General features: G+C 36.2%; 1 protein-coding gene and 1 long non-coding RNA gene across 5 annotated transcripts in view; one reads left to right on the top strand and one right to left on the bottom strand.

Annotated features, from left to right (window-relative positions):
• LOC123871133 (sex-lethal homolog) overlaps positions 1-27916 on the top strand; it is a 33408-nt gene that overhangs the window by 3300 nt on the left and 2192 nt on the right. Inside the window, exons 3-8 of one of the 4 annotated variants that reach the window (XM_045914744.1) lie at positions 6407-6622; positions 7174-7281; positions 7911-8092; positions 9442-9529; positions 15199-15271; positions 15939-16515. In XM_045914744.1, the coding sequence (XP_045770700.1) occupies positions 6407-6622; positions 7174-7281; positions 7911-8092; positions 9442-9529; positions 15199-15271; positions 15939-16096 (825 nt within the window). In that variant the 3' untranslated portion in view covers positions 16097-16515. Of the gene's footprint in view, positions 1-73; positions 244-6406; positions 6623-7173; positions 7282-7910; positions 8093-9441; positions 9530-14087; positions 14298-15198; positions 15272-15938; positions 16516-27916 lie in introns of those variants that run through there. The other 3 variants (XM_045914745.1, XM_045914743.1, XM_045914746.1) reach the window with 3 other exon arrangements.
• LOC123871135 lies at positions 6292-27908 on the bottom strand. The gene is made up of 3 exons (XR_006797219.1): positions 23354-27908; positions 15977-15979; positions 6292-6302 (listed from the first exon to the last, which is right to left on the bottom strand). It is a non-coding gene; the product is annotated as an uncharacterized LOC123871135 (long non-coding RNA).

Consider the following 27916-nt stretch of genomic DNA (forward strand, 5'->3'; position numbering starts at 1 on the left):
TAGATCTAAGGTTACCCTAAAAACCAACCACAACCAATTAGATTTCCACGATAATCTAGTAGGCTGTTTTTCAGTAAAATGTTTAGTTTTTGTTATTTGTTTAAAATGAGATGATCAAATTTTTTCATTATTGCATTTATTTATGTGCAGTTTTGTTTAATTTGTTCACAACTATTATTCTTGTTTAAAATTTTATTCTTACAATCTGGTGATTTCATAATACTGCAGCCAAAAGAACCTTATGTAAGTTGAACTCATTTTTTAGAAAGATGACGCCTGAGGTCTGTGTGGATTTAGATTTTAAAACTCCCTTGAGAACTTTTTGATTTTCCGAGATAAAAAGTAACCTATATTCGAACCAGAGATGCAAAATTATCTCTGTACCAACAATCACATGGATTTAGGGTTTTTTAAAAATCCAGTGGGCAGGGGCGCCGGGTTTTTAAAATTCCTAACCTAACCTAACCTAACTACTTATATTTTTGTTATTTATATCAGTACTAGCTGACCTGGGTGAACTTCGTACCGCCGCGCCGTACCTAGTAGAATTATTTTAGATAGTCGTGGGTGCTCGGCACCCACTATTTACCTTTCGTGGGTGCTGGAGCACAGCTCGAGCACCCACGGAGTCGGCGCCCCTGCCAGTGGGAATTCATTAACTCTCTCTCTCTCTTAAAATACCTAAGTCTAAGAAGGTCTTCTAAGAGAAGTCTTTTAGAAGACCTAAATCCACACTAACTAAATTGTGGGCATATCAGCTATTTCATATATATTAGTAAGTAAATAGGATAGTGGCATCGATTATGATGTTTTTCTCTAAACTAAATTTAAGGGTATCTGCATTTTTTCTTTTTAATTTTGCTAAATAAGGATGGAAAATGAATTAAAAAAAAACTATATATGCACTAATAGTGCACGCTACAAATTTAAACAATAGGCTCACGACTGACACCTAAACATGCGAGATTTGACAGTTGTAAATTGAGTTAGGTTGGTCTGTCCTTTTCTTATTACATTGATAAGAAAAAGATGCCTGAATACTTTAGATAGTTGCACTCAGTGTGCCTAGTGGGAGATTTTTAACCTATTCGATCGCGTAAAAGTTAACTGCGTTTTGTATGGAATTGAAACAGCGCCATCTTCTTGTCACTAGATGGCGCTAAACTAAACTAAATTTAAGGGTATCTGCATTTTTTTCTTTTTAATTTTGCTAAATAAGGATGGAAAATGAATTTAAAAAAAACTATATATGCACTAATAGTGCACGCTACAAATTTAAACAATAGGCTCACGACTGACACCTAAACATGCGAGATTTGACAGTTGTAAATTGAGTTAGGTTGGTCTGTCCTTTTCTTATTACATTGATAAGAAAAAGATGCCTGAATACTTTAGATAGTTGCACTCAGTGTGCCTAGTGGGAGATTTTTAACCTATTCGATCGCGTAAAAGTTAACTGCGTTTTGTATGGAATTGAAACAGCGCCATCTTCTTGTCACTAGATGGCGCTGTTTCAATTCCATACAAAACGCAGTTAACTTTTACGCGATCGAATAGGTTAAAAATCTCCCACTAGGCACACAGAATCAGTATAGAAACCATTAGCCGAATTTCCGCTAGATTAGTGCCTAGCGTTAAGTAGGTTGCTACAGTTCGCAAAAAAAAAGCTATATAAATGCTCACATTATTTGATAGTACGGTCCGCGTACATTCTGTAGGAGACAGCAGACAAGAGCTCTGGCAGCCGTCCAATGTAAATGGAGGTTGCTTCTCTATAAAGTTACTAATGCATTTGTTACTTGTTTCATTAATAATGCATCTGCCGCCGTGCCATTAGATCCGCAGCTTTTTTTGGCTGTGGATATTAAAAATGGAAAAAGAGAGTTGTAAAGTCTGTCATCAAACCATCGCCAGTTCATTACTGAGCATTGGTCTCCGCTCAGAATGTGAATGGTTTGGCCATAGTTTACCACGCTTGCCAAGTCTAGATTGGCAGACTGTATATAACTTTGAAAACTCTCAGGGTGAGATATATAGAGCGCACTCTAACTTTGCTTAGACTTAAGACAGAGTTAAAACGAGACAAAGATATATCTCTCACATAAATCTGTCTCGTTTTAGTCAGCGTCAGACATGCAGGTTTCTGGGTGCGTCAGCTGGTCGATTGCTTGGATCATTGGTGGCACAATAGAGAAGGTGTTATAATGTCGACCTCGCACTGGAGAGCACAGCGTTCGCAGACCTCCCACTAGGTGGACAGACGACATCAAAAGAGTCGCAGAGAGCCACTGGATTCCGGCAGTGCAAGACCGTAGCATGCAAGAGACCTGTGTCCAGTAGTGGACATCTATCAGTTGACGAAAATTACGAGTGATTAGATAAACTATGCCGCGTTTAAGACTAAGGTTGAAATCTATTGAGCGCACTTCGACTTTGCTCAGAACTAAGTTTCAGCTAAAACGAGACAGATTTATTCCAGCGGTATAACGCTATCTCGTTTAACTGTCTTAAGTCTGAGTAAAGTCAAAGTGTGCTCTATGGATTCACTCTAAGTGTCATAATAATAAAATTGGTGTTCGCGCGCTGAATTTGATCTTCAACTGATCGCCAATTAGGGCATCGCCTACCCGGACACGATCATTGATAGTTCACCCTTTTGTTGTGAAAACAATAGCGATCATCGTGTATCGGCCCGGAGTGGCTCAGAGGTGCTTGCCAAGTGCTTGGGATCGAGAGTCGCATAAAATAGTAGCACTCTAAAGCACTACTTATGGGTCACGGTCGGTAACCTAGTTTAGCGTTTTTTCGTTAATGTTTATGGCAAGTTCGCGTATTGGCATGACACCCGATATTGCGGAACTTGGTTATTACTACAACCTCAAAATAAATTTTATTTTTTAGGGTTCCGTATCTAAAAAGGAAAAACGGAACCCTTATAAGATCACTGTTGTCTATCTGTCTGTCTCTCGGTCCGCCCGTCCACCGAATGTCGGAAAAAATACCCGAGTACGGAACCCTCTGTGCGCGAATCGCACTTGGCCGGTTTTTACTAGATGATGCCCGCGACGTCGGCCGCGTTGATTTTGGTATTTTAAAAATCCCGTGGGAATTCTGGGATAAAAAGTAGCCTACATAATGTTCTTCCCCAGGATGTAAGCTATCGTGTACCTTTCATTAAAATCGGTTAAACTGTTAGGTCGTGAAAAGCTAACAGACAGACAGACACACTTTCGCATTTATAATATTAGTATTGATTTCCAATTTCAGACTTAATGATTAACTATTTTATTATTCTAGCTAAAATATATTTTGTACTAAAACATTGTTTATATAAATAAGTATTATTTAGTATAATATATTTAATGTAGTTAATTTTTAACAAAAAATCAAACATATAGAAGCAAATACTGTAACATTAAAACTAAAATTTTAGTGGCTCTTCAAAAACTGTCCAATTTTGTAAATTATAACTTTTGGCTCTTCTGTCTCAAAAGTTTGCCGACCCCTGCCCTAGATCAACAAGGCTCTCTTTAAATTATAGTTGCTGGAATGTTCAAACTTCCCATTATAACTCAGGGTCTTAACCCAGTTTTTCGATTGTAGTGTTTACGGCATGTTCGCGAATTGACATATTGTCGTGGTAATGCGAAACTTTGTTTGTCGAGCCTTTGCGGAAATGCGGCGGATTACGGCGCGGCTTTTATATTGTATTCGGTCGAATAGCTTTCTTTATTCTGATAAGTAAGTTTAACGGTAAAGGTAAACAAGTGAGAAAACCTGCATGCCTGAAGTTCTCTATGATTTTCTCAAAGATATGTAAAGTCTGCAAATTGACATACCTAATGGTGTCGATTCTGATGTCTTTCTCTAAACTTAATTTAGAGTAATCTGCATCTTTTTCTTTTTAGTATTGCTGAAAAATGACCGAAAATGAATTTTAAATTGAAATACTCGAAATAATTTTAGTGCAATCGTTTCTGTCTACTAGGCTCACGACTGGCACTTAAAGCCACGAGGTTTGACAGCTTTAAATTAAACAAGTGTAAATTACTTTATAACACCCCCGACAAGTGAAGGGTTACAGTAACTAGAAAAGAGCTGATAACTTTCAAACGGCTGATGCGATTTTCTTGGATTATAGCTAAGAACACTCTCGATCAAGCCACCTCTCAAACAAAAAAAAAGCTAAATTAAAATCGGTTCATTCGTTTAGGAGCTACGATGCTACAGACAGATACACAGATACACACGTCAAACTTATAACACCCCTCTTTTTGGGTCGGGGGTTAGAAACTATGAAACTGTCTGTCCTTTTCATATTACCTTAGTAGAAGAGGATGCGAATACTCTTAAATTTAGTTGTGCTCAGAATGAGTACCATTGTCGTGGCAATGCAAAACTTTGTTTGTCGAGCCTTTGCGGAAATGCGGCGGATTACCGCGCGGCTTTTATATTGTATTCGGTTGAATAACTTTCTTTATTCTGATACCGCGGCCTACTACAACTTTGTATGCTTAGTTTGAGATTAACACAATGGGAATAAAAACTAAAGAAAATTGATATGACTAGATATTTTTAGCTTTCTTCGGTCGTGCGATTTACGTTATTATTTGCAGTGCAGGTATATGTGTTAGGAATAACAAAATCAGGTGTCATCCATACAAATACTATAAACGCGAAAGTGTGTTGTCTGTCTGCTAACTTTTGACGAAATGGTTCAGAGATAACTTGCATCCTAGGGAATGCCATAGGCTACTTTTTGTCCCGGAAAATTAAACCTAAATCCACGTGGACGAAGTAGCAAGCATCACCTATTGACTATTTGGTAAAAAGATAGCTTGCATCTTGGAGACGGGCATTTACACACGACACGACACACGATTTTTTGGGATAATAATTATATAACCTATGTAAATCTCCAGATTTTTAACTATACCTACCGATCCCAAAAATTACCTTTATCTTTTCCTCCGTTGCGGCATGATTGAAGGACCAACCAACAAACACACACTTTAGTATTTGTTATGTTTTTAACAAAGTTAGCAAGAAAAAACTGTAGGTACGATAATAATATGCCAGTCAGTCAATTTCTCATTTAAAGGTAACATAGTTTGATACCGATCAGTGAAGAATAGGTATCTACCTACTTCAGAACATCCTATTTTCAATAACACTCCAAAATATTGACCTAAGGCACTTGTCTCACCGCCGACGAAGAAGCGATTAGCTATTGACTATTTTCTCGCTCAAGAAACTTACAATGATGATGTATTAATGTATGCTGAGTTTCTTGCTGGTTCTTCTCGGTTGGAATGCCATTCCAAACCCAGTGGTAGATGCAATCCAAAAGATAAAAATTTCAGTTAAAAATCTATCCTTTTCTTAAATAAGAGAGATAGAGAAGATTGATCCCTGACTGCACACTATCTGCGAGAATTCTCTGTCGGCTAAATTGTCGCCGCTATCAAAGAAAAAAAACTTGCTCAGCGATGCTCTTTTGGCAGTCAAAACATTCGCGTAGCTTGCACAAGATTGCAAGATAATGTATCGCAACGACCTCCGGAGTCCGGACGACGACGATCGACCGGCGCGAGTAATCGTCCCTCTCACTCGCACACACTTATTATAGCCCAACGAAAAAACTACTTCAGCTACGCTTGTCGCTTTCTCGTTGCTTGCCAAGCGATTTCTAGTTTTTAGCTCAGCTCGTTTGTCGCTAATCGTTGGCGGTCTGACAAGTGCCTAATGTAATAGGCTCCTTTCTGTCTGCGTCTTACATGTATATCCACTATATTTCTTGGCATCATTTTGTATTTAACTTTCAACCATCTCTCATTTCCTACTCGAGAGAGCATAAAACTTTCAAGTGCGAGTCGGCCTCGCACACGAACGGTTCTGTACAAGAAGTATTTTTTGTGATGTAACCACAAATTCACGGTTTTCGGATTTTTCCCTTGTTCCATTACACAGTGACATGAACTACTTTTATCCCGGAAAATCAAATAGTTTCCACAAGATTCCTAAAGGCCCATCTGTTAAACCGATTTATATTAAATTCGGCACAGAGGTTGCTTGCGTCTGGAAATAGAGATGGGCAAATTCCCACTGGATTAAAAAACCTAAATCCACGCGAATGAAGTCGCGGGCTTCATCTAGTTATTCATAACTTGACTGATGCGTTCCAGAGATTGTTAATTTATTTTTATGGGTGATTCGGGTTCCGAATTATTGGTTGAGCGAGGAGAACAAAAGCAGCGGCGTGGCGAAGCGCACGAGTCGACCCGGTCTTTTTCACACTAGCACTCACCTTCACTCACGGCCGCTCACCTTCACTCGCCGAGTGTGAAGTGCTACTGTACAGTAATGATAACAGTTGAAATGAGATAGAGAATGTCTTTCTTTCCAGCAAATTCAGCAGCAGTATCGAGGTCGACATCACCCGAGCGTCCGTTGTTGGGGCAGCATGTCGGAAGGCGGGGGCATATCTTCCGCGGGCGGCGATACCAGCAGGACCAACCTGATAGTCAACTATCTACCGCAGACTATGACTGAAAAGGACCTATACGCCATGTTTATGACTATAGGACCTATTGAGAGCTGCAGAGTTATGAAGGACTTTAAGGTTAGTTAAATTTATGTAATGACTTGGATATAGTAAGATAAGTCATGTCTTCAGCGGTCACATGTTCAAGCTGTACCAACCTGATAGTCAACTATTCACCGCAGACTATGACTGAAAAGGACCTATACGTCATGTCTATGACCTATAGAGAGCTGCAGAGTTATGAAGGACTTTAAGGTAGTAAAATTATTAATTAATAGTACATAATGGTCCAGACCTGAAATAAAGCCATTTACGGCTGAGTAATATGGAAAACTTTGAAAATAAAAGAGGCCGCGTTAATTGCTATTTCGGCTGAGACTTGTACAATACCTACTTATCTATTGCTAGGAAACAATAAACAAATTGAATTCGACTTAAAAGTTACATTGCAGTTTGTACAGTTCGGATATGATAATATTTAATTGAACACTTTTGCCATGTAAAATGTAATAATTCTTAAAAAAAATGAGATTTTTTGAAACAACTTAAAAATTGTATTAAACTTATGAAAACATCCACATTTTGTTTTTGTCGTGGTTACATAGTGATGTTTTTATTTTTATTTTTAGACTGGTTACAGTTACGGCTTCGGCTTTGTTAACTTCACAAGAGAAGAAGACGCGGCGAGAGCGATCGACACTTTCAACGGCTACCAGCTCAGAAATAAGCGGTTAAAGGTACTTTTTATTTTATTCCGTTACAAGTTAGCCCACAGCCACATGGCCACAGGGTAAGGATGGTCTTCTTCTTCTCTCTGGGCTGGTTTCCGCACTTAAACGTTTCCGTCTGTGGTGCGTCCGTTGCCCCTCCCCGCCGCATTCTTCACTCCAGCCATCCAAGCTTGCTCGAGAAGCCGAGTGGACCACCCAGGTTGCCAAGGGCTTCATGGAGTGAGGTAGGGGATCTTAAATGGCGCTCTCGTTATTCTGCTACGCCCGCAAACCCTAGAAGTATGTGACAAAAATGACAATGACAACCCATGGCAGAAAATCCTGGCGCATACATAGGAGGCTTGACCCAAATGAAGTGAGACAAGGGCAAGAGAAAGAAGAAGATTCTTTACTAGTTAGCCCTTGATTACGATTTCACTTTGTGGTAAGTGATGATGCAATCTAAAATGGTAGCGAGCTAACTTGGAAGTGGTTTGGCAGTTTTAGCAAGCTGGGACCCATACTTCTTATAGGTTTCTAAGCGGCATCTACCAGAACGCTAATTGCTTGGCTTTGCTGGTAGGGTGATAGCTAGCCGCAGCCGAAGCCTCTCATCAGGCGAAAAATACATACAATATTTGCATGGATTATTTCAGGTGTCATACGCGCGTCCGTCCGGCGAAGATATAAAGGACACGAACCTTTACGTCACAAACTTACCCCGCGGCATCACCGAGGAGCAGCTGGAGACGATATTCGGCAAATACGGACGAATAGTGCAGAAACACATATTAAGGGATAAGAATAATGGCAACCCTAGGGGAGTCGCGTTTGTTAGGTAAGTTTTATTAATCACTATTATTTTAGCTTTTTTTTTTTACCCGAATGCGGCAAAGCCAAAAGGCAGGATTATGGTTTTAGCAGTCTATGTATGTATGTGGTATGTTTGTATCCAGATTCTGTGTGTTCCACCGTAGCGCCTAAGCTACTCGGCCGATTTTGATGAATGAGGTGTCAATCGATTCGTCGTAAAGGTCCGGGTGACATAGGCTACATTTTATACGAAAAAATTGACCTAACGGATGTTACAAGAAAAAAAGTGGGGATCTCCAAAATTTTTTTTTGCTTTTGTATTGAGTTTATAAATATAAATGTACTACAACATTCAAATATACCAAGCGACAGAAAAACAATTTTACTATAATATTTCAGCGTTTATTAAGACGGTCGCAGTCGGGTTTTAGTTTTCAACTTTATATTGTTAAATTTATGGACTACCGCTTTGCTGCAATCAAACCTGGTAGCAAGGGATGATGCAGCCTAAGACGGAGCGCGTTTGCCTAAAACTGTCGTGAGTGATTCCCATTATAAATATAGATGCCCCCGGCTGTACTCACGCGGTTGGTCGACGTAAGCCCGACTAGTTCGGACCTTCCGGGCCCGGATGGGTTAGACCCATTCAGGCTCCTTCTTATGGACTCAGCTCGCAACGCATCGTGATCGAGACTGCTAGCCGCTCGCGCCGCGCTTACGTCGACTAACCGTGTGAGTACAGCCGGGAGCATCTATACTTATAATCATCATTATCACCAACAACCTATTGCCGATCCATTTCTGAGACCAGTTTTCCTGTCAGAGTGAGAAGACCTTGTCGTCTTCTTCGAGTCGAGTCAAAGAATCCTACACTTTTTAATAGTAAACAATAAAGTTTACCAGTAAGTGGTCATATTTATTAATTACTAGAGGATGCTCGCGACTTCGTCCGCGTGGATTTAGATTTTTAAAGATTCCGTGGGAACTGTTTTATTTTCTGGGATGAAATGCCTATGTCAATTACAGGGACGCAAGCTACCTCGGTACCGAATTTCATACAAATCCCAATACAAATATAATAAATTATTAAAATATAAAAAAATTCATACAAATTTTATGAAACCCGTCGGAACTCTGTGATTTTCCGAGATAAAAAGTAGCCTATGTCCGTCCCCGGGATATAAGCTAAACCTGTACCAAACGCAGAATCGGTTAAACTGGTGGGCCGTGAAAAGGTAGCAGACAGACAGACACACTTTCGCATTTACAATATTAGTAGTGATTTATTTACTTAAAACTAAAGCTACGATAGTTCCAAACGCGCCCTGGTGAGGAGACCCATAAAAAATTCAGGTGGGTAAATTTTGTCGGCAGGTTTGATAAGCGTGAAGAGGCTCAAGAGGCGATAGCGGCGCTAAACAACGTCATACCGGAGGGCGGTACGGAACCGCTGTGCGTTAAGGTTTGTCATAATAAAATATTTGACACAGAACTTCCTTCTTATGCCAAGTGTTCACTATAGTTGAGCCATTACAAACATGCGAACTGAGTCATAAATCATTAAGATCATAGGGGGGCTTTTTTTAGTTCTAATATTTTTAAGAGGCTTTTATAGAAAACTTATATGCTAGCCCCATAATCATAGAGCCTTGAGAATAAATAAATGAAAATATGTTTTATTCAATTAAACTTTTACAAGTACTTTTGGATCGTTAAACCACTGGTTCGGAATGCCTTTTCCACCGAGAAGAACCAGCAAGAAACTCGTTTTAAAGATTTAATATGCATGCAATATTATGCCATGTATAGAAGTTATTGTAGTTCCGCGCATGGCTGGAGCGAGCTGCAGGTCAATGCTGTAGAAGTCGTTATCTATAAAGGGATGCCGTTCGGTTGCACTAAGCTGGGGCGACGACTATCGACAAATCCTTTTTTACCCGACTATGGCAAAGCCAAAAGAAAGGGTTATGATTTTAGCAGTCTATGTATTTTACTGTTACACACATCACCAGAGCATCAGGTTCCAGTTCTATAAGGCCTGTAAGTGCGAGCGAGAGGTCAGATAAAAGTGATTTATGACTCAGTTCGCACTTTGTAAAGGCTCAACTATGGCAATAAAACTTGCAGAAGTCAGCTCTGCGGGGTGGTTCGCTAACTCAATCACTAACACTTAATGATAGCCACCGAGCTCATTTGACATTGGTTGGTTATACATTGCTGCTTCACTGAGTGCCATTTAAATATTTTTACATAGAAACCCTTCAATGATTTAAAAATAATGTCACGAATGTGGCTATTATTTAGTGTCAGACACTGAGTTACCAAATTATAGATCGTTTAAACGTATAGTTCCTATGGCGTAATGTTGGCTCCCCTGTCTTTCTAAGTCATTGGCACCATATTGGCATGAGAAGAAGCAGATTTATTTTCATTTGATTTTCATTTCATTCATTCGAAAATCAAATGAAAATAAACAAAATCTGCTTCTTCTCATGCCAACATGGTGCCAATGACTTAGACAGACAGGGGAGCCAACACAACGCCATAGGAACTAATCGTTGAAACGATCTATAATAGTCTGGTAAGTCACTTGCATTATCTAAACACAAGCTGCAAGTCTATTTATGCACGTTTTTGTATTGGAAAGTAACTTCCGCAATTTCGTGCTATGATGATATCTGTAAATTTTATTGGCTAACTGTGCTTCAATTCTTTATCTATTAATTTTAAAAATTGCACTTATTTATCTGTAACATCTTACTCTACTGAAATAAACGTTATTTTGTATTTGTATTTATTAATTATTATATTTATGTATTTATGACTAGGACTACCCGTATTCAAATATAATTCGCTCAGGTAATGACAAATCTCTTCTGATGAAATTATTTTCATAAAAAACAAGGTATCTTATAATATATTCTATTTTATTCATTAATAAATTTGTAATTCTGATGAAAATATTTTAAAATTTATGAAATCTTAACTGTTATATTCTATCTATCTTTAAATTAATATACTTGTCTATTGTATCATCTTATATTTTCGATCTTTCATCTTCCTATTATAATAGTTTATTTGTTTCAAGATGTTTTATTTTGTCTGTTGTGAATTCTTTTAAGATGTGTCCAATATCCTTTAGTGAAAAATTTCGTTAATTTCTGAGCACATTAGGTGATTACGTCACGGCTTTATCAATGCATGTTTTCATCCAGGAATGTTTCTTATTCAGAGCCCTGAGAGTAACTTCTCAAGTTAACGTTAACGTTGCGAAAATCTGCCAAAGCTGTATAGAGATATCCAAGTCAAGTAGAAGTGCTGGAATTTTCCAGTGCATAGCAAATTTCATTTATGCAGTTAACGTTAACTTCAGAAGTTATACTAGAATCTCAGTTGTACAGAAATGCAAAACAGATTAACTGAAACTATTTAAAGTAATGCCAAAACACTCATTTGACACACACAGAAGGATTACTATGCTGCAAATTTCAGAAGGTTTTTAATATCAGTTAGTTTCTGCTATGTGTACAACCGAATTAGCACCATTGAATTTCTCTAAGCTTTGATATGTACTTTTTATAAGCATATTATGAAAGGTTTTATACCTTTCTGGTATGATTTTATTTATCTTCTTGTTGATCAACTGGATCCTCTTGCCTGTGAAATCTGTGAATCTATGATTTAGAGTTTTGACTGTTTGTCATTAACTGTGAATTATGTGGAACTTGTTTGTGCATGCTAATAATAATTGGCTTCCCGGGGTTAGGGGTCTAAATTGTCCCCTACCGCGCGTTAATGCCCTTAGCGAACTATCCTTATACATGTTGCATCATACAATGCCACCTCCGGTGTTTTTGTATGGCGGGAGATTTGTTGACTATGAGTATGGAATTTGTTTGTGCATGATAATAATAATAGACTCTCCGGGGGTAAGGGTCTAAAATGTCCCCTACAGTGCTTTAACGCCCTTAGCGAAATATTTTAACATGTTGCGTCATACTATGCTATCTCAATGGGGATTTGTTTGCCATGAACCGTGGATTATCTAGCCTGTGAACTGTGAATCATATGGAACTTGTTTGTGCATGCTAATAATTGACTCGTCGAGGGTCGGGGTCTAAATTGTCCCCTACCGCGCGATAGTCAGCGCCCTTAGCAGACTATTTTTAACCGACTTCCAAAAAAGGAGGAGGTTCTCAATTCGTCGGGATCTTTTTTTTTTATTTTTTTATTTTTTTTTTATATTTTTTATGTATGTTCCCCGATTACTCAAAGACCCCTGGACCGATTTGGAAAATTTTTTTTTGTTTGAAAGGGTATACTGTGCAGGTGGTCCCATATAAATTTGGTGAAGATCTGATGAATATCTTTGGAGATGGAGAACAGAACTCCTCAATGGATAAGAGCAAATTGCTCGCGATCAGTGTAATAGCTTAGTAAACAGTAGGGTTTTAACTGGGCATAGCATATTATAGTACAGTGGGGCCACTAAAAATTGTGAAATAAAAAATTTTCAAAAGAAAAATAAAACCGACTTCAAAAACCAAAAACACTAAAAAGTAGAAAATAATTTTTGTTTAGCTACACATGTAATGTACCTAGGTATGAAGTCGGGCGAGCTTCACTCTTGGATTTCTAATTTTGTTTTAATATGCTCGCTCGACTTCATACCTAGGTACATTACATGTGTAGCTAAACAAAAATTATTTTCTACTTTTTAGTGTTTTTGGTTTTTGAAGTCGGTTTTATTTTTCTTTTGAAAATTTTTTTAGACATCTTGTTGCGCCATTCTTAGGCCAGCCCCGATGTTTTTGCGGAGGTTTTCATTGAACCGTTTTTAAGAAGCTTTTGATATGTTTCGGATTCTCTATTTGCTCTCAAGTTTTGTATTTTTACCCTTATTTTGATTTAGTTGGTTTGCCATGAACTCTGAATTACCTTGTCCATGAACTGTGAATCATATGGACTTTGTTTGTGCATGCAAGGAATTGGCTAATCGAGAGTCGGGGTCTAAATTGTCCCTTTAGCCAGTGCCCTTAGAGGAGCATATTAAACCTGTTTTATGGGTCAGGAAACAAGGAAACAGGAAAAACAAAAATTTCGTGGCTACAACCCATTTTGATTTAGTCTGTTTGCCATCAATCATCTGTTTGAATCATCTTGTCCATGAACTGTGAACCATCTCGTCTATGAACTGTGAATCATATGGAACTTGTTTGTGCATGCAACCAATTGGTTCCCCGGGGGTCGTGGTCTAAATTGCGCCCTACCGCGCCTTAGCCAGCGCCTTTAGAGGAGCAAATAAAGCCTGGTTGGTGGATCAGGAAACAAGGGAACAGGAAAAACAAAAAATTCATAGCTATACCCCATTTTGATTTAGTCTATTTGCCGTGACCTGTGAATCATCTTGTCCATGAACTGTGAACCATCTCGTCCATGAACTGTGAATCATATGGAACTTGTTTGTGCATGCAACCAATTGGTTCCCCGGGGGTCGTGGTCTAAATTGCGCCCTACCGCGCCTTAGCCAGCGCCTTTAGAGGAGCAAATAATGCCTGGTTGGTGGATCAGGAAACAAGGAAACAGGAAAAACAAAAAATTCATAGCTATACCCCATTTTGATTTAGCCTATTTGCCGTGACCTGTGAATCATCTTGTCCATGAAGTGTGAATCATCTCGTCCATGAACTGTGAATCATATGTAACTTGTTTGTGCACGCAAACAATTAGTTTCCCGGGGGTCGTTTTCTAAATTCCTCTCTACCGCGCCTTAGCCAGCGCCCTTAAAGGAGCATATCAAACCTAGTTGGTGGGTGAGGAAACAAGGAAACAGGAAAAACAAAAATTTCGTATTCATACCCCGTTTTGATTTAGCCTATTTGCCGTGACCTGTGAATCATCTTGTCCATGAACTGTGAACCATCTCGTCCATGAACTGTGAATCATATGGAACTTGTTTGTGCATGCAACCAATTGGCTCCCGGGGGTCGTGGTCTAAATTGCGCCCTACCGCGCCTTAGCCAGCGCCCTTAGAGGAGCATATTAAACCTGGTTGGTGGGTGAGGACGGTACCGCGCGGCAGTGTTCGCCGGCGGCTGCACAGCGAAACAACGGTGCGAACGGGAAACAGCCTTTTAAAAAAACATAAAAAATTTGCAAGCTACACGACTACTCTATATGATAAGTTTGCCTGTGTGGAATCACCCTTATGGTGAAATTTATAGCGCGCACTCTGTCTTTGCTTAGACTTAAGACAGAGCTAAAACGAAACAGGTGTATATCTCTCACATAAATCTGTCTCGTTTTAACTCAATCTTAAGTGAGCAAAGTCAAAGTTGCTCTATAAATCTTACACTTATTCTACGAAACAAGATACGAATTTTTGACGATCACTTTTCTTACAAGAACTGTCAAATGCAATGTGAAAATATTCACCTCTATATCTAACGTGTGCATCCAAAACAGGTTTGCCAAATTTTTTCAACAAGCGCCATAACGTTTTAAGGCTGACTTTACACACACCCTGTCTGTCCCTTTAAGCGGAGTGGGCTCTCCAGCCCACTGAACTCCATGTGTTCAGTTAACCAATCAGATTCTTGGACGATCAAAGATATCAATATATGATCATATAATATATAAATGTATGATAAAAAATATTATAATGCAAAAGTATGTCGGTCAATCTCATCCGCTTAACCGATTTAAGGAAAGGCATAGAAATAGCTTGCATCCTGGAGACGAACATATGGGTTAATTCATATCCCAGAAACCAAAGTAATTTTCTAAACACCTAAATCCATGAGGACGAAGACGTGGACAGCATCTATTTGTTACATGATCACTAGATCATGTAATTTAAAATAATAATTTTTTGGCATGCATCGGTGCGTCTGCGCAGGTAGACTTTTCAGTAGATTAGTATATGTGTGGCTTGCTGGAGACTTTTTGTTATATTTGTTTGTATTGGTATATTATGTAAATATTTTTTCTTAAATCTTTTCCAAATTCTTCTTTCCAGATTTCATAAACTCTTTGAAATCTGTTTCTAAACATATAACAGTAATATCAAAGATTCGAATATAATGTTTAGGCGTAATTTTAAGGGATGTAAAAATAAAATTGTGATTTCAGGTAGCAGAAGAACATGGCAAGCAGAAGGCGGCGTACTACGCAGGTTGGGCGGCTGGTTTCCATCACAATCGAGGTAAGAACAACTACTTTTAGAAATTGCGTCCGAGTTTGATTTTTATCAGGATTATATTCAAAGCCATCTAACCTGAAGGATTACACAAAATCTATTTTTTCTGTAAGCGTTTGCATTCCTAAAGTCATAAGATTTCAATATAACGCTTATTGAAAATGGATCTGTTGAAGAGTCTCAAGGCTAACCCGAAATTGCCGTTGGCTTATTGTTAAATGATGTACATACAAGGTGTAACCAGAACGTTAGTAAAAATTTAGGGTTATTATTATACTGTCTAAATACAATCCAATGCCAATAACCATTTGCCTTATTTAGTTTTAGTGATTTGGATATTTTGAAACCTGCAATATATTTTAGCGTGCAAAATTCGGGCCAATGCCCGACGCGGTATTGACGTCTAGCGTCAGTCATATGTTTTACTTGCAATATACTTATTGCGGACTTTTAAAAATGACAGGATTTAAAAAAAAAAATTGATGGTTTTTTTATAGTATCTTATCAGTAATCATCAATAATATCACCTGTCTTCGTTTTTTACTAGCGTTGTGGTTACACCCTGTATATCAATCGTGGTTGAGCGGACATTTTCGCGGACACATCTTGTGGTAGGTGATTTTTCAACAAAGATTAATGCACGTAAAAAACCCTTCGCACGCTGCTCGGATAGTACCTCCAATCGCACCGCAAAGGCACCACAGTCTCGACCAACTGGACATGCTGCATCGACAAGACTACAACCACACATACCACATGTACCAGCCCCAAAACAGATACCGCCGCGATTTCTACCAGCCAGCGTACATGCCCCACCATCGTCCGTTTTGAAAAGGGCTGTATTGCAAAAAGTTCCGCCTATCCGACACGAGGATATAGGCGTATGGACGTTTCAAAATCATGTGTTATGTGACTGGTCTAGTGTTTAAGGGTTTTGAATACGGCTCTGTTATATTTTTGGTTCATAGGTCTTTTCAACCCTATTTGTATTTTTGGTTATGTAACCCCAATTGAAAACCACATTTTTGCATGTAAAGGTGTTGAAACTTTTTTAGGATGCTTATAAGTATTTGGAGGTTGATAGAAATTAGGTCCGTTCGTTATCTTCAAAAGGGTTTTATAGCAAGAAATTCCGCCTATCCGCCACGAGAATATAGGCGTATAATGGACGTTTAAAAATCATGTGTTATGTGACTGGTCTAATGTTTAAGGGTTTTGAATACGGCTCTGTTATATTTTGGGTTTATAGATTTTTTTCAACCCAATAGAACTTGTGTTTTTGTTTATGTAATTAAAACCCACAATTTTGCAAAGGTGTTAATGCTTTTTAAGGAGGTTTATTCGTATTTGGAGGTAAATAGATAGAAATTAGAATAAAATAATTACCATAATATTGAATGACCAGCTAAAAACACATATTTGCTTGTTACCGTCTAGCAGAACAAGTCAAGAGGAAGCAAAAAATGTATTTTGATCAGTAGTATATAATCACAAAAACATAATTCTTTGGCAGCTCCTTAATTATTTATTGTATTAAGCATACAGTTTTAATTAAGTATTGATAATTCTGTGGAAACTGAAGATGGGTTTCTTAGAACAATCAGTTAGTAAAATTATTTTCATATAAATTCTTGTATATACAAAATATAACAGAGTTCCGTATCACGAACGAAAATTGTAATAAAAATTTTAAAAGTTATTTTGCGCTTGGTTCCCCCTTTCCACTGTTGAAATCCTAGAGCTTTTTCTGTAATACCTAATTACAGCGACATAAATATTCCACTAGATGCGGCGCTTCAACATGTTTCAACGAACATCGGTGTCCGCTCCTCCTGTCAATTGTTACCGCTTCAGACGCAGTCCATTTCTGCGAATATAGATAAGTTATAGATCATTTCAACGAATAGTTCCTATGGCGTTATGTTGGCTCCCCTGTCTGTCTAAGTCATTGGCACCATATTGGCAGGAGAAGACCATAGAAGACGCAGATTTTGTTTATTTTCATTTGATTTTCATGAATGAATGAATGAAATGAAAATCAAATGAAGCTAAACCAAATCTGCGTCTTCTCATACCAATAATGGTACCAATGACTTAGACAGACAGGGGAGCCAACATAATGCCATAGGAACTATTCGTTGAAACGATCTACAGTAACGTGAATAAAATTTAGAGTTATCGTGCAAGTTATTTTTTACAAGCTAACTGTGTGTTACTGTTACGATTGACAGGAGGGTGTACACTGTACACGGATGTTAAGGAACTTGTGACAAAACGTCGTAGCTTCGACGTTACTAGCAGGCGTGAAATATTCCTACATTTGACGCTAGACAGCCTATCAATAGCTTAGTTTTCTTCGATTTTACGTTACCCATAGCCTAATATTTGACATATCGTCGATTCAAACCGAGAGTTCCGCTCTGTTCGATGGAACATGCTGTCACTATGAAGCGCCGCATCCAGTGTAGCATTTATATCTTTGCCTAATTAATGTTAAACCTATTTACAAAGTTAAAATTGGCATGGATGACATTGTTGGGTATATGTTTTATTTATATTATATATTTATATCAAAATTATTGTATATTTATTTGCAATGGCTTGTTTTTCCATTGCTTATCCATTGTTAGAAGTACATATAATAGACAAGTTTTTAATTTACCTCGTTTTAGTATACATATTATAACATTTTGATGCTGAGAATTTCTTTTCTGTTTATTAATAACTAGCGACCCGCCCCGGCTTTGCATTGGTAGCTTATTACAATTTCCGTAGGGCTCTCTAACTTTTTGATAAATTAAATTATAGTTCAGGAATAATGTAGCTTCCTATTGTTGAAAGAATTTTTAAAATCGGTTCAGAACTTCCAGACATTATTCCCTACAAACAAACTAACAAACCGTACCTCTTTATAATATTAGTATGGATTTAAAATTTCATAGTTAATATTTTAATTTATGTTACAATATTATTCTCAATTTATTACGCCAATTGATACGTTTTTGATTTAAAAAATTACTGCAGTTTCGGGAGAATTCACTTCACAAGATTGATATTTTCCTCACCTATACCTTCAACTACTATGAAACTAACTCACTATTGAACTAAGGGACCGAATCTCAGCACAAAATTCGAAATTTCTTTAACAATATTAAATCTTAAGACTCAAATGTATTACAGAAATAGTGCACCCTAAATGTCAGGTAGGGTGTTTAAAAATGTAAACAAACTATACAGATTTTTATGATATTTAAAGTTTTTTTTTTAAATTTGATGTGAAATTCCGTCATTTATCGGATACATAAACAAGATGTATTTATTTTAATTATTATCTGTGTGTTAAATATAATATATGATATTGTCTTTTTTTTCTTGAAATATGTGAATGTTATTCATTATTTTTAAAGTTTGGTTTGTTTATGTTTTAAAACACCTCTAATCTAACAATGTAGACTATAATTATATACTATGCGTTCTTTAAATTTCCTCCATACTCAAAATTGTTAAATTATTTCTAGAGCTTAATAGTTTATGGTTATATATTATTATGAAAACAAATCTCATGTAAACTAATATAACGAACTTTTAGTGCATTAGTATGAAATGTAAACTAAAATAGCTACGAGAAACGAATTCTTAGTTTAACATACGTTGTGCGATTGTCAATTTGTTCATTTTATATACGCAACACCATCGGCCATATTCAATTATTTATTACCATAACATACATTAATTATGATATATATTAAACTACATTCTGTGTACGATTTGACAGGCGCTTTAGACCTTCTGGAGTTAGGTTTTCACTCATATCATGATTTCATTTAAAAAAAAAATGGATTTGACTTGCTCCAACAATGCTTGTATAGTATTTGGCATAATATTATTGTAAACTAGATGATGCCCGCGACTTCGTCCGCGTGGATTTAGGTTTTTCAAAATCCCGTGGGAACTCTTTTATTTACCGGGATAAAAAGTAACCTATGTGCTTATCTACGATATCATCTATCTCCATTCCGAATTTCAGCTAAATCCATCCAGTGGTTTTTGCGAAGAAGGAGTAACAAACATACACACACACATACTTTCGCCTTTATTATATTAGTGTGATTGAATACTTGAAAACAGCAACCGCCGAGTTTCTTGCTGGTTCTTCTCTAAAAATATGTTATACCAAAAAAATTATTTATCAATAATATTTGTATTTTATATATTTATGTGTGGCAGGTGGTGTTGTCATATTGGCTTATGAACCACATGATGTGCTCAATAGATTGTATTAGGCTGTAAAACAGAAGTTAGTCTTTTAATATAAATTGTATTCATATTATTAGTATTGATATTGCATGTGAAAAGTATTTTGCAAAATATTACTGCGATTTTTAATAATCATTTGTTGAAGGATTTTATTTACTTATTCGAGCTTGCTTCGTTTCTTGCCAGAGTAATTAATATTTTATTGCTGGGTTTTTTGTTATATTTGGGCCCTTTATAATATTTTCAATAATTTATTTTAGTTCCTATGTAGACTTCTGTGGTTTTCATTCATTTAGTTTTCTTCAAGTGCGTTTCTATCTTTATCATACGACCTTTTCCTGTTTCTAGGCTGTTTTTACTTTTCTTCTTCTTAAAGAATATAATGTGAAAGATGCACTAGGTAGATATATCAAGAAAATCATTATTTTTCGATTTTTTGCTATTGGGATTATTATTGAATTAATTTTATTAATTAAAGTATACCTTTAGTAAAATTCGTTTAAATTTATATATCTTTTATTGTTTATTTGTGTTGTTGATTTAGAGTTATTTGCCGATTTACTTTGAAATTTTGTGTTTTCTTGCAGTCTGTTACAGTGCTTGTGTATGTATTAATTTTAAGTCATTATGTATTGTGTTGGTGTTAGTTTCTTATACATATATTTGGAAGACGTAAGTCATTGAGAACTTAATGCTGTGTGCTTAGTATATGATTTTACATCACAATCAAAATAAAATAGACCTAGGGATCCTTTATTTAAAGTCACAAATGCAGTGTTATCAATTGTATCAATGTTGGTGAGATGTAAAATTGTATATTTAGCCTACAGAACTTAGTTGACGATTTATTCCCAAACTCCAAGACGGGTTGTCTTGTCGCCTGTTAATAAAGTTTGTCGACTTATATGGCAGTTTGTCGACTTATATGGCAGTTTGTCGTCTGATAAGACAATTTGTTGACTGATAAAACAGTTCTCTTTGACTCGAGTCGGTTACATTGACAATATGCAACGGTGATTCGGATGTTTAGTAGTTATTTCGGAGTCTATGAGTGTTATTTCCTTACTTCCGTCTTTCTCTGGATGGTGTCAGATTTATGAGCTCTATTGTGATAGATACTGAGTTTATATTCCTGAATTTAGATCTTAGTAAGATGTCATTTTGCGCTTAAAAGAGCATACTGAAAAACGTTGATTTATAATCCTGTTTAGTTCATTGTCGTATCGATTTCTAGTACAAGCATGATGCTTAGTAAAAGTCGTGAGGTGTAATGGATTTAATAAGTGTAAATCCACGATGAAAAATAACGATTTAATACCCTATATGTCGCCTACCTATCGGTGTTCTTTAGGATATATTTTGAAGAGTGCTCAGAAACTCCTTAATCTTGTTCCTCTTTTACAGTTCTACCACAGAACAGTGAGAAGCTGTCGTGAATAGAATATAATAGATTTTTATTCAAATAAACTTGTGAGAAGAATGATGAGCGTTGACATCCTTATGTGGTCGATATGTAATCTACTCACATGAAACGTTTTTGGTCAACGTTTCTGATAGGAACCGCTAAGATTTAGAACGCCTTTCCGGCGTCCGTGTTTCCTGCGACGTATAACTTAAGTACCTTCAAGGCAAGAGTGACTAGACATCTTCTAGTCAATCGCTCTCCAGCTTAGACCTCATCATTACTTTCCTTAAGGCATGAAATGTAATTGGTAAAAACTAAAAAGTATTCCACAGTGACAACTAAACCATCAAATCAAGTGCACGAAGTTTTTGTTGTTTCTCAAAAATAGGCACACCTCTTCCATTAAAACGAGCAAAACTATCCTAATCGCGTAATCATTTATGGTCCTTCGAACCCACATTAGTTATCCTACTTCTGATTGGAGGATTGTCGGATGATTGGGGGAATATATTATTTTTTCACAATTTTGCTCAAATCTGGCATCTGTCCGATCCTGTAACCACTTCTTAGTTTAGTCAATACTAATTATACATTTTAATATAACTAACTAACGAGGAAGTAGATAATGTATGTATTCATAATGATAGTTCTGTGTGAAAATCTGGAATGATACGGTGTTCAAAAATGTACGACCTTGATAATAAACGCGTGTTGACACTGGATCAATTCGATATTTTATGACTTAGGGTCGATCTCGAAGGGTTATCGAAATGTGCCAACCCGCACTAAGCTTACAGAAAGTGAAGGTTGCAATCTATTGAGTGTACTTCGACTTTGTTTACACCTTTCAAGCTCACATAAATCTGTCTCGTTTTAACTCACAAGTAAAATGAACGCGCTTAGATTTCAGACTTATTTTGTAACTGTAAGCAATCCATGGCTGCAATGCGTTTGTTATTAAGACAAGTAACCCTAGCACGCTCCACAGCGCTTCCCATACAAATATTTTATTCAGTTTGATTGGTTAATATTCAAATGAGAACCAAACTACGTTTATGGAAAGTGCTGGGAAGCGCGCTAGGGTAACTTCTCTTAAGGCCAATTACCATTTTTGGATAGTCACACAGAAAGTGGACCGTAGGTATATAGTATGCTAGATCTAGTTAATGAAATTGAATTGTGCCTAATAAAGCGTACTTTCTAAGTGTATACTGTCGATGCTCATTGTTGAAAGTTACCTTGGTTTTGTAATGCACTATACAATGAATTTTGACTAAGAGCAAGAGAGAGATTTAGGTAAAAAGTAGCGATGGATCGAATTTGGATGCCGCCGAATATTGAGTTCCGCCGAACATTCGTTGCAAACATATATTTCAGCCCAAGCCGAACTCTGCCAGACTACGGCCGAATTTCGGTTAGAATTTGCGCGCTTTTGTGATGGCGCCAAAGTTTAAATTCTAAGCGCTCCCTCTTACCAAACGATCAATCTTTTTTCAATTATCATTACCGAACGAAAAGAAAACAAAAAAGGAAAGAAAGAAAACCAATTAGTTTTCTTATAATGACTGTGCTTAAAATATCGAATGTTTGTACTTTCTCTCTAGAAAGTGTTGAAAAACAAAGTCAAGTGTAATTTATCTGGATCGTTCAATTCTATCAACATTGTTAAATCTTTGTTCAAGTTGCTGAATGTTCGGCTCATGAGCTTTGAAGTAAATTCATTGTATATTCGCTAAATAGCATAATATGTTAGATAAGTTAAAAATATTTGATTTTTAATATAAGATAGTTCCTCACATTTAATTTGTTAGTAAATGGCGCCGATTCTGTTGACTTTCTCTAAACTAAATTTAGAGTATCTGCATCTTTTTCTTTTTAATATTGCTAAAGAAAGATGAAATATGAATTTTACATTAAAAGACTCTAAATTTTAGTGCACGCTACAAATTAAACAATAGGCCCGCGACTGGCAGCTAAAGTCACGAGGTTTGACAGCTCTAAATTAAATTTAAAACTGTCAAACTCTGTCTGTCCTTTTCATATAACATTAGTAAGAAGAGGATGCGAATACTCTAAATTAATTTAGTTGTGCTCAGAATCAGTACCAATATTTAAATATATCTTATTATATTATTGTAAAGTAACTGTCAAGACTTGGATATAGGATTGTAAAATTCGGTATGAATACACATTATCGTTACTTTCAATGAATAACGTTCCAGTAAAATAACGTTATTAATATAGATTTAATTAAAAAGGTGAAGCGTCTTAAGAGGAGTTTATACACGTAGTCCGAACAAACATATAGTTTGGTTCTCATTTGATTATTGACCAAACTCAATGAAATTTTGTAGCCACATCCTGGAAATTAATATCCGTGTCTGTAGTTTTCCAAATTTCTGTAAATATGTAAAGTTTGAAGTTACAGAGTTACATACAAATCTTGGAGCCCGTATAATTTTGAAACTGCACATGTTTACGACAATCTGGCAAACCAAAGACACATATTTTTGTTTCTAGAATGTGTCTATAAAATTCAATTCAATTTGATTGGTTAGTATTCAAATGAGAACCAAATTAAGTTTGTATTCAAAACGCAGGGGATCGCGATAAAGGAGACTTATCATAACTAATTATGATAGCATAATATACACAATAGCATAATAACGTTATTACTCTATTTTCATAACGTTATCAAATAATGCAACGTTATATTTAATAGTGCTATCGTTATAATGATTTTTCTCATTGAAAGCGACGATATGCTAAAATTATAGTTTGAAAAAATATTGTTACTGCTTTGTAAACAATTGTTATGTCTTAGATTTAGAATATAATTGGCCTTAATATAAATCTAATGTGCGATTTATACTTTTCTAGTGGTTCGCATATTTTTTAGATATTGAAAGATATCTTTTAAAGGTAAACCACGGATTAAAGGAAAAGGAAAGACGGTAATTTGATTGTTAACATATGAAACATGTTTTTCAAAGATTATTTGAAATAGGAATATGCGCGACACATCGCTATGTGCGTGATACATTATCTTTTTTAAAAATAAAATTTGTTATGATTTTAAAGTTTACTTGTTTGTATTAGGCTCTGTCCCTCTTTTTCCTATAGTCTTTGTGGTTTTAACTGTTTGCTTACAATTTCATTAAAAGTTTTGTTTTAATTTGGTCAAACAAAATTAAGGAAACAGTCTATTTGGTGTGGGTTTTTTTGAAAAAGTGATATTTCATGCTACTTATCATTGTGGTACCTATTGATTTGATCGTGCAGACAAAAGTTGACATCGATTTTTTTATCAAAAATATTTTTAGATTAATTCTATAACAAAATCTTTAATGCAGTTTCCTTTATAATAAGTTAATGTATCCAGTAGTAACGATACGATTCAGATCTTTAAAGTAATGTTCTAGAAAAGATTCAAAATTTCCAAATGTGTATTTAAAAATGTATATTTACCTATTTTTATTAAATACTATGTGCCCATTAAAATAGGTTAGATAAAATAGGAGACTGTTTAATTTGACGGGACTATAACATTCTGTCCTTTTCTTACAGAAAATGTGAGAGCGAGATATCGAGACCAATACACTAGTGTGGTTTTTGCTGAACTCTATCATAAAGAGAAATAAACCTAGTGCGCTCTCCAGCGCTTTCCACACGAACGTAGTTTGTTCATTTGGATAATATCCAATCAAACTCAATGTTTGTAGACAGGTTCTAGAGACAAATATCTGTCTTTGTGCTTTTCATGTACCCGTAAAAATAGTTTCGAAATTACCTCAGCTCTAAGAATTGTATAATGCATAAATTTTTAGAATTCACACGCCATATATGCTCTGTGTCAACTGTCGTGTCAAAAGTAAGTTTTACCCTTAGATTAAGGACTAAAATCGTACTTTTGACCGTTGAAACATAGAACCAAAATGGCGAATGAGTTCTCAAAATGTATTCACATACGTAAAACTTTGAGCCCGTCTTACTTCAAAACTACACATTTTTACAGAAATTTGAAAAATCACAGACACCGATATTAGTAATATACAATAGCGACAATAATGTTCCGGCCTGCAACCTACATTTAATGAGCTCTCAAATAAACTGATCTGTTTTAATGGACACTTATTTTTCAAGTAGTTGTGCTTAGTCTCCTAACGTTTAGATTAACGAAATATTTAGGTGATTCCACAATAATTTTACAGATACGTAATTATAATAATAATACGCAATAATATATTTTGTTAAATGTATTTGAAACTTATTTTCAGACTTAATGTACTTATATTTCATACTTGTTTGTTTAAAAACTTCATAATGTAATATTTTTCCTAAAGAGTACATAACAATAAGTAATTTTAGATTATATTTTTAAGTATTGCTTTCTTTAGTCCTCTCGGATTTTTGAAATAATTATGTAATAGTCATTTAGAAATAGAAATATCGTACGGTTTGGTCGTAAATATATTTATAACGCGTCTTCCGACTGAATAAGATCAGCCCCCCCGATTGTGTAAGAAAAACGTATTCATGGTTATCGTTATCGTCAAGAAATTTTGCCCTTGGATTGGCAGTAAAAAAAGGTAAACGGCGAATGAACCAATCAAAGGGCAGAATTTCTTGACGATAACGATAACCATGAATACGTTTTTCTCACACAGTCGGGGGGCAGATCCGACTTGTTCGTACTATTTTATAATCAAAATATAATATAGTATGATTTGTTTGGACCTCACATTTGTTTCTTTGATTTGAGAAGTGTCCGGTGGCGTTTTAAGGCGGAAACAAATTATAGGTCGCGGCTGACGGACGCGACTGTCTGGTTAGTACATACACTGTGTAAAATGTCACACGTAATCTTGAGATATACATCGCAAGTCGCGTTCTAAATGACTGTGTACATCTGTTAGTCGCGGCTGTCAGCCGCAGCTTACGGACGCGTCCCACAGTTTCTTGCACGCTTTATAAGTATATTTGCGGCTTTAGACTATGGACAAATCTAGCGGAATATGGCACGCAAAAAACGCGAGTAAGATAGTGCCCTATCTCGGCGGACAGACGTTCAACTAGACCTTAGGTTGAAATCTGTAGCGTACTTTGACTTGCTCAGATGTAAGTTTCAGTTAAAACGAGACAGAATTATGCCAGTGATATAACGCTGTCTCGTTTTACAATGTTTTAAGTCTGAGCAAAGTCTAAAAGCGCTCTATAGATATGTGTGTGCAAAACCAAAGGAGTATGTCCGCTTGGATTTGTCGCGTGGTGCTAGGGATTCCAATACCGGTATCACGGTATTGAAAAAAAAATTCGGTATCAATACCGGTATTGAAAAAATCCGGTATTTGGATCCCCTATGGCGCATCGTCTGCTGAATCGTGCGCTGAAATCCTGCTAAATTAGTCCATAAATTTGTTGGTGAACTTGTCGGTTTTATATTGATCCAGGAATTATTTAGCTACATGGTGTAATTTTTATCCTTAGACAATTTTTATCACATATTTATTAACAAGCACTGTTTGTATATTTTGGCATTTTTGCTGATCTGCGAGCCAAATATTAAAACTTGGTCATCAAAAATAATAGTTTATTTGCATACGTTTGCAAATATATTGCTTTCTCTCTCATATAGATCAGGCCACCACCAACATGTTGTTTATGAGAATATTATATTAGTTGAGTATTTTAAGTAGTTTTTGAAGAGTTCCCTTGTATTAGGCTTGCAGATTTTAGTGAAAGTATCCTGCAATATGAATTGTTGTCTAATCCTAATACTTTTTAGCAATTACCAGATATGTATGTATATGTCTTTGAAATAAACATATTTAGTAATCCTTTGCCTAAATGGTTCTTTGCACTGTATTAGTTTAAAGGTGCAAACACATTACTGGGCAGTGTGTGCCGCGACGGAACGCGGTCGGTAGGGTTAATACGACTTTGATCAATTCGCCAACGTCAATAGAACGGCCAACACTGAAACACTATAAAGTCAGAGTAAAATGGACTTGAAGCTCATGGGTTTAAAGTTGTTTTTTCAGTTTTTGTTTCACAATGTTACTGCTTGAGGCGCTGGTGTTACATGTTTAGCGAATTCAAACCTTAAAACAATTAACTTTAAGTTCATTTTACTCTGACTTTATGATGTTTCTATTTTCGATACCTAGTAATAATCTATCAACGCTGGCGAGATAAAAGGCGTTGATAGATTTTGAACATCGAGCACTGTATAATGGACCTAAAGGTCATAATTTTAGAATTGTTTTTTAAAAATACATTTTAAAATTTTGTTTTACAATGTTTCCGTTGACGCTGGCAGCAGATGCACAGGGAAACTTTAGCTAAAACAAGGCAGTTTAGCTCCATTTTTATTTTTTGTCGTTTTGACGTCAGTGCTTCAATGTTCTAATCTATCAAAGCTGTCGAGATGTACAAACTCGTGCTAACCCTACAGTGATGTGTCTGCAGTAATCGATATAATTCTATAGTAATTCCTATACTTTGTAAATTGTATAAACTGTAACGATGTGTCGACGGAGCGAAGTGTAAAGGTATTCTTCCAAAATTTTGGCCAAACGGTAGACTTGTAAAATAAATATTATTATTATTAAAATGGAGCGCATTTCATTTTATTGCTAGTTTGGTATTTTTTTATTTTGTTTTATGCCCGCGACTTTGTGTGAATTGGAAGTGTGCTGGGCCCATAACCTGATACAATCACCAAGTATCCATATTATAAATGCGAAAGTGTGTTTGTTTGGTTGGTTATTGATTTGTTAGTTTGTTGTCTGTGCCAAAATCAGGTTGATGTGTTGCTCCGTTCCGGCGTGATTGAAGGACAAACCAATAAATCAACAAACAAACACATTTTCGCATTTATAAAATAGGTAGGGATTAGCACTTGACATACCTTGAATTTGTATGCATTTTCTTACTTTTGAAGTTTCTTACTTGTGAACAAGATGTGCCTAATACCTATTAACTGTTAT

The sequence above is a fragment of the Maniola jurtina genome, chromosome 13 (assembly GCF_905333055.1).
Source record: "Maniola jurtina chromosome 13, ilManJurt1.1, whole genome shotgun sequence".
Taxonomy (NCBI): Eukaryota; Metazoa; Arthropoda; class Insecta; order Lepidoptera; family Nymphalidae; genus Maniola; species Maniola jurtina.